At 54.1% G+C, this 6,834-nt stretch overlaps 1 protein-coding gene across 1 annotated transcript in view; it reads left to right on the top strand.

Moving 5' to 3' along the window:
- The window catches only part of SETD2 (SET domain containing 2, histone lysine methyltransferase), a 51,231-nt gene that overhangs the window by 11,213 nt on the left and 33,184 nt on the right, over nt 1-6,834 (top strand). The window contains exon 2 of the mRNA XM_027703614.1: nt 2,440-6,806. Coding sequence (XP_027559415.1) covers nt 2,440-6,806 — 4,367 coding nt within the window. The remainder of the gene's footprint in view (nt 1-2,439; nt 6,807-6,834) is intronic.

Below are 6,834 nucleotides of genomic sequence, written 5' to 3'. Positions count from 1 at the left end.
TTTTTTTATAATTTTAATAATATTTTTAATGTCAGTAACTAGAGGTATTCGTACCTGTGAGGAATAATAATAATAATAATAATAATAATAATAATAATAATAATAATTTATTGTATCTTTAATTTTTAATAATTAAAAATATTAATTTGGGGGAATAAGGGAAAAATTTGGGAAGAAGGGAAATATTTCCGTTTGGGGAATAACTTTTGGCAATAATTTAAAAATTTTAATAATACTACATTTATTATTATTATTATTAATAATAATAATAATAATTTTTTGGAAGTGAAAAATTTGGGAATGATTTTTAGTAATTTTGTTAATCTTTAATTTTAATAACTATAATGTATTAATATTAGTTAAAGCTGCTTTATTATTATTATATTTTAATTTCATTTTTAATAATTTTATATAATTTTAAATACTAAATTTTGGGGAATAAGGGAAAATTTTGAGAATCAGGGAAATGTTTCCTTTTTGGGAATATTTTTGGGGAACTTTAATAAGAATTTTTAAATTGTAATAATTAGAATAATAAATATTAATATTGTTGTGAGACAGTCGAGGTGGGAAGATCTCATTTCCAAGCTGGACATGTGCTTTTTTCCCAAGGTTTTGGGTGCCCTTCCAGCCATGGAAGTTGTTTAAAATCATCCCTGAAATATCCCCACACAAAGAACACCCATTTTTACGGAATACTTTGCATTTGTCCTCCTTCTTTTCCCACACTGAGTTAATTTGCTGCCAAAATTCCAATTGGATGTTGGGTTGGGACACCAAGATGAGTCATGTGGAGACCACGATGAGGTTTTCACACTGAAAATCAACCCCAGGTTTCAAAAAAGAGGATTTTTTTTTTTAGTCTGTGATGACCCAGGGTGCAAAAACCCCTGGGATTTCCAATCCACCACCATCTTATTTAATGATTTACTCTGGTGCCTTGAGCCTGGAAAACCCTGGATTGTTTTCCATGAGTTAAAGGATAACGGAACACTTAATAATTCACAGTGGGAAGCTGCTGCTCCTGCCAAAAATGTGACTGTGGCAAAGTTATGGGAGCAAAACCTGACTTGGAATGGTTCTGATATGACTCCTTCCATTGGAATTATGCTTCCCACACAACATGGAATTACGGAATTTCCAGCGAAGCTGTGGCTGCCCCATCCCTGGAAGCGTCCAAGGCCAGGTTGGAGCAAGCTGGGACAGTGGAAGGTGTCCCTGCCTGTGGCAGGGGGATGGAATCAGATGATCCTTAAGGTCCCTTCCAACTCACACCAGTCTGTAATTCCATAAAATTGAGATTTATGGGGATAAACCCTGTTGACAAAGACACCTTTTCCCACAGTGCCACACCATTCCCCTCAGGGATCTCCTTCCCGGGACACAGAGGAACCCTAAGCTTTAAAATAGGTGGAAAATCCCCAATTGGGTAAATAAACGGTGCTTTATGCTCTGAAAATTCCCAGTTTTGGGACTGCAAGGTGCTGAGGGAGATCCTGGCAGGAGGCAGCTGAAAACTCCTGGTTGGAAGGACATGGAGAGTGTTCCACCCAGAGGTGACAGAGGCATCGTGCACCACTGGGTCCTGCTGGGAATTCTTGGGGCTTTAATTGGTGCTGGTCTGTGGCTGAGCCTGGAAACTTGTTGGGAATTAGTAGTGACTGGGATAAGGCTGTTGGAGGGAGGTGGGAAAGGACAGAGTTTGAGTGGGAAGGATCCTTAAGGATCATCTCACTCCACCCCCTGCCATGGGCAGGGACACTTCCCACTAGCCCAGGTTGCTCCAACTGGGCCTTGGACACTTCCAGGGATCCAGGGGCAGCCACAGCTTCTCTGGCAAATCCATTCCAATCCCTCCCCACCCTCACAACCAGGAATTCCTTCCCAATATCCCATCTATCCCTACCCTCTGGCACTGGGAAGCCATTCCCCCTTGTCCCATCCCTCCATGCCTTGTCCCCAGTCCCTCTCCAGCTCTTCTGGAGCCCCTTTAGGCCCTGGAAGGGTCTCTCAGGTCTCCCTGGAGCCTTTTCCAGTACTGGGAGGCTGCATCCAGGCAGAGCCTCCTGAAATGTGGAAACAAGCATCTCTAACGCTGAAAATGCAGGATTTTATAACCTGGGAGCACAGAAACTGCACAAAAAGCAGCTTTTTGTCCTCAATCTCTTTTTTAAAAAATCAGAATTAAATGTTAGAAGGACTTTCACTTTGGTCATTAATGAGTCAGTTAAAAAACCTCAACCCAAACCCCAGAGGAGGTTTTGTTCCAACTGGAAGTGCCCGAGGAATCGATTGTGTCCAGGACAGATCTGGCGCTGAAGGCAGAGCCGGGGTGTCCATTTCTCTTTGATCAGCATAGAAAATTCACCAGGTGAAAGAAAATATGTTAAACCCTGAAAAAACCCTCAATTCCTCCAACTTCTTCTTTTCCTCCCACAGGGCAAACCCGAAACGGTGCCGAGAGCTGGTTTTATCAAAGGCCCCGTGTTCAAAGGCGTCGCTTCCAGTCGCTTTCTGCCCAAAGGCACCAAAACCAAGGTCAACTTGGAGGAGCAGGGAAGGCAAAAAGTGTCTTTCAGCTTCAGTTTAACCAAGAAAACTTTACCCAATCGATTCCTGAGTGGACTCGGAAACGAGAAACAAAATGAAGCTCCCAACCCTCCTGTTCCCCTTCCCGCTGATTTTAACCCCAAAACCAAACCGGACCTGGGCGACGCCGCCGGTTCAGCCGAGGAATCTTCGCCTCCGAAACCGAAGGTAGAACTGGGAAAGATTCATTTTAAGAAACACTTGCTCAGTGTCACGGCGAAACCGGCGCCGGCTCCGGCAGCGACGGCACCGCCTCTGGGAGCGGAGCCAGCGGCCTTGGCCGTGGAATTCCCGCCCACGCCGCCGCCTCCGCCGCCTCCTCCTCCGCCGCCGGCGCCGGTCCCTGCGACCGCGGCTCCACCACAGCCGGTGGTGACGCCGCTGCCGACGCCGCTGCTGTCGCCGCCCGTGGAAGCCGAAGCCCCCGCGCCGAAGGAACCGAACCACGCGGCGCCCAAGGAGGCCCCGGAGCCCGAGGCCAGGCAGGACGCGGGATCGCGCGGAGCGGAGGAACGCGTCGCCCAGAACGCGCCTGAGCAGCCGGAGATGACCCCGCAGAAGGAAGATTCCCATATTGGGAAAGAGGAGGATGTTTCCGACGGCTCCAAGGGCGCTCCGGTGTGCTCCCGGAGGCAGGGGGCGAAGAGGAAGTTCTCCCAATCCGATGGCGCGCCGCAGGGCTCCGAGTCCGATGAGGATTCGGTGAGGACCTCGTCCAGCCAGCGCTCGCACGAGCTGAAGGTCTCCAGCACGGAGAAGGAGCGAGATTCCAGACGGAGCTCCGCGTCCCTCCGAGGCGACGACCTGGGGAAATCCTCGTCGCGCTCCAAGTCGGACAGGGATGAGAAGTACTCGAGCTACTCGAAGTCGGACAGAGACTCGCGGTACTCGTCCTCCCGCTCGCGCTCCGACAGGGACAGGAGGCGAAGCCGGTCTCATTCCCGCTCCCGCTCCGACCGCAGCTCCCGCACCAGCTCTTCCTACTCGAGGTCGGAGCGCTCGCATTACTACGAGTCCGAGCGGCGGTACCATCGGAGCTCCCCGTACAGGGAGAGGTCCAGGTATTCCCGTTCCTACGCGGACAGGGGCCGGGAGAGCTCGGACTCGGAGGACGAGTACAGGAGGACACATTCCAGGTCGAGCGACTCCCGGCGGACGTCCTCCCACTCCTCCTCCTACAGAGACTCGAGATCTTCCTACTCCAAGTCGGACCGGGACAGCAAAGTGGAGTCGTCTCACGCTGACGTGGAGAGGAGAGGAAGGTCGTCGTCGAAAGCAGATCGAGATTCCAAAAGGACTTCTGAAAGTGAAGTATCCAAAAGGTGCTCTCCCCTCGATGAACTGGGCTATCGGAAGGGGAATTCCCATTCCAAGCCCGACAGTAATGTGAATTCCTCCCGCTATAAATCCACCCCTTCCAAGACCCCCGCGCCAAAGCCTGATAAATTTAAGAGTTCTTTCTGTTGTACAGAATCGCTCGAGGAAATCAAGCCGCAGTGTAATTCTCTAGATTTAGAGAGCTCGTGTCTGAAGAGCAATGAGATCAGGGTGTCCATTGCCAAAAAGCTGGAAAGGGAAAAGACGCTTTCTCCGCTGAATCAGCTCAGCGACTCGCCCGCGCTGCCGAAGGCGGATGAGTCGACGGCGGGTTTGACCAGCTCCAAATCCGAGGAACCCACAGGAAGCGAAAGCCACGACAGTGTTACGGAACCGGAAACGTCGTTAAAGGTAAAGCACGATCCGGTAAGAACGTGTTTCCCCACGGAACTGAGCGTCAACGGCTCCCCGGAGGGTCGGGATGATGGGCTGGCAACTTCCAGTGCCTCCAAAGCAGAGGATGTTCCCGCGTCCTCTGACGATGGCCCGTGCCGGTCGGAAGCGTCGCCTGTCGTGAAGACGAGCCCGTCGTATCCGTTGCCATCCAATGGGTTTGAGGGCACGGATGTGTCTCGAGAGCGAGAGCCGGATGATTCCCGGGTCCAGTCCAGCGAGTGCAACAGCCTGTTCCGGGAAGCGGAGGCTCCGGTGCCGCAGCAGGAGGAGGAACCCACCCCTTTCGCCGTCGTGAATGTAGATCCCACTAAAGCTGCCCTGGAGAAGGCGGATGAGGAGGCGACTCCGTGTGACAAAACCAAAGAACCCGTTTTTTGCTACATTTCCGACGATGCCGCCCCTGCTTTGTACCACTCGGAAGTGGAAATTGAGGCGGAACCAGCGGAGTTGAAGGTTCCATCCGAGGCTTTCCTGGACGTGCAGGTGGAGCCGCAGACGGTGACGTGTGACTATGAGAGCGCGGAGGATTCCCATCCCAAGTCCACCTGCGAGGATGGGCACAGCCATCCTTCCCATAAAATTAGCCTGGCAGTGGAGAGCTCGAGCAGGGATTCCTCCCAGGATGGCTGTTCCCAGCGTTTTGTGTCGGATCATCCCGTGCCGGAGGAAAGCGTCTCTTCCAAGTGGGATGTGCCACCGGCTGGGCACCAGGAGCTGCTCCAGCATTCGGAAGCCGAAGAGATGCTGGAGTTGGGCACTCAGCACGTTGATCTTGGTTCAGCTAAGAGCAAACAGGCGTTCCAAGATGAACATTCCTACTATTCGGAAGTGCCGCTGGAGCAGCGCAGCAGACAGGTCGTGGAGGAAAGTGCTGTTTCCACCGAGGGAGCTGAACCGGAGGAGTTGAGGGTTCCGTGTCCCGGCGTATCGGCCGAGAGGGACGAGGGAGACGGGCCCTTGGTGGCTTCGGCTTTTCCCGACGTCCTGTATCCCTCTTCCGATGTCATTGTCACGGCAGAGGACACGGAGACGGTGACTCAGGCCCCGACGTGCGACAGCAGCGGCAATGCCGTGGAATTCATTCCCGCCGGGCACGACGATTACTCGGACACGGGGGAGAGCGACAGCGTGGGCGGCAGCGACGACAGCGACACGGAAGACTCGGATTCCGACGACGGCACGCCACGGAAGCGGCTGCAATCCGTCGTGGTGGTTCCCAAGAACTCGACCATCGCCACGGAGGAGAACAGCCCGGGCTCCTCCCGGAGCAGCCAAGGCAACCGGCGCTTCTCCGACCACTGGGACGACGAGCGGCCCGAACCCAGCAGGCCCTACTACGAGGAGAGGCCGGAGAGTAAAGGCGGATCTCAGGTGGAGAGCAGGAGTTCTCCCAGAGGGATGGAGAAGAGTCTGGCAACGTCTACGGAGCTGAGCAGGAAGGAGATGGAGGAGCTGCGGGCGGATCCGTGCCAGGCGCAGAGCGACGGCGTGGACAGCACGAGCCAGGCGGATCTGACAGCGGATTCCCACGGGAAGCCCGGCGCGGAGGAGAGGATGATGCTGACGGAGATGGTGGCCATGGGAAGGCCCGTGGTCCGGCCGGATGAGCAGCCGTTCTGTCTTCCCGAGAGTTTTGAAGGCACCGACACGTCCCGACACCAGATGAGCTGCTCCAAGCCGGACAGTCGGCAAGGGCAGGGTGGGCTCAACCAGTCCGGCCTCGGAGACTATCCCAGGCTGGATGGTTTCCATGCAACAGAGGAGATGAGTGCTTTGGGCTGGGACTTTCCCCAGACGGAGAAGCCCAGCAGCACGTACCAGCAGCCGGACAGCAGCTTCGGGATGTACTCGGGATACGTTTACCAGCCGGGCTCCGGAGCCTACGGCGCTTCCCAGAATTACTGGCAAGGCAACGGTTACTGGGATGCGAGGTCTGCCAGCAGACCTTCCGTGGTCAACTACGAGCGGATCCAAGGGCAGGTGCCGGATTCCCTGACGGAGGATCACGAGGAGTACGAAGAGGACGACGGTTGGGACCATCCCAGCCCCTCCAGTAAATCCCAGCTGCCCGGGCAGAAGGAAGAGGGCTCGGTGCAGGCGCACGAGATCAGCAGCAATTCCACCAAGGAGCCGGTGCCCGGCGCGGAGAAGAAGGAGGAGGTGAAGGTTCTGGAGAAAAACGACGTGAAGGAACGAGGGCCACCCAAGAAAAGGCGGCCGGAGGTGGAGAGCGACTCGGAGAGCGACGGGGACTCGAGGGAGAAGAGGAAGGGGAAGGCGGAGGGGGAGCCGGGGGAGCCGGCGCCGCAGGATTCCTCCATGGTGGGCCGGCCCTGCATCATGGACGACTTCCGAGACCCCCAGCGCTGGAAGGAGTTTGCCAAGCAGGGCAAGATGCCGTGTTACTTCGACCTCATCGAGGAGAACGTCTACTTGACGGAGAGGTAACGGCTTCTTTTATCCTTGTTTTGC

Source organism: Neopelma chrysocephalum, unplaced genomic scaffold, assembly GCF_003984885.1.
Source record: "Neopelma chrysocephalum unplaced genomic scaffold, ASM398488v2 Primary Assembly neopelma1_243, whole genome shotgun sequence".
Classification (NCBI taxonomy): Eukaryota; Metazoa; Chordata; class Aves; order Passeriformes; family Pipridae; genus Neopelma; species Neopelma chrysocephalum.
The sequence above is the reverse complement of the archived record's forward strand: the minus strand, read 5'-3'. Positions and strand labels throughout refer to the sequence as shown.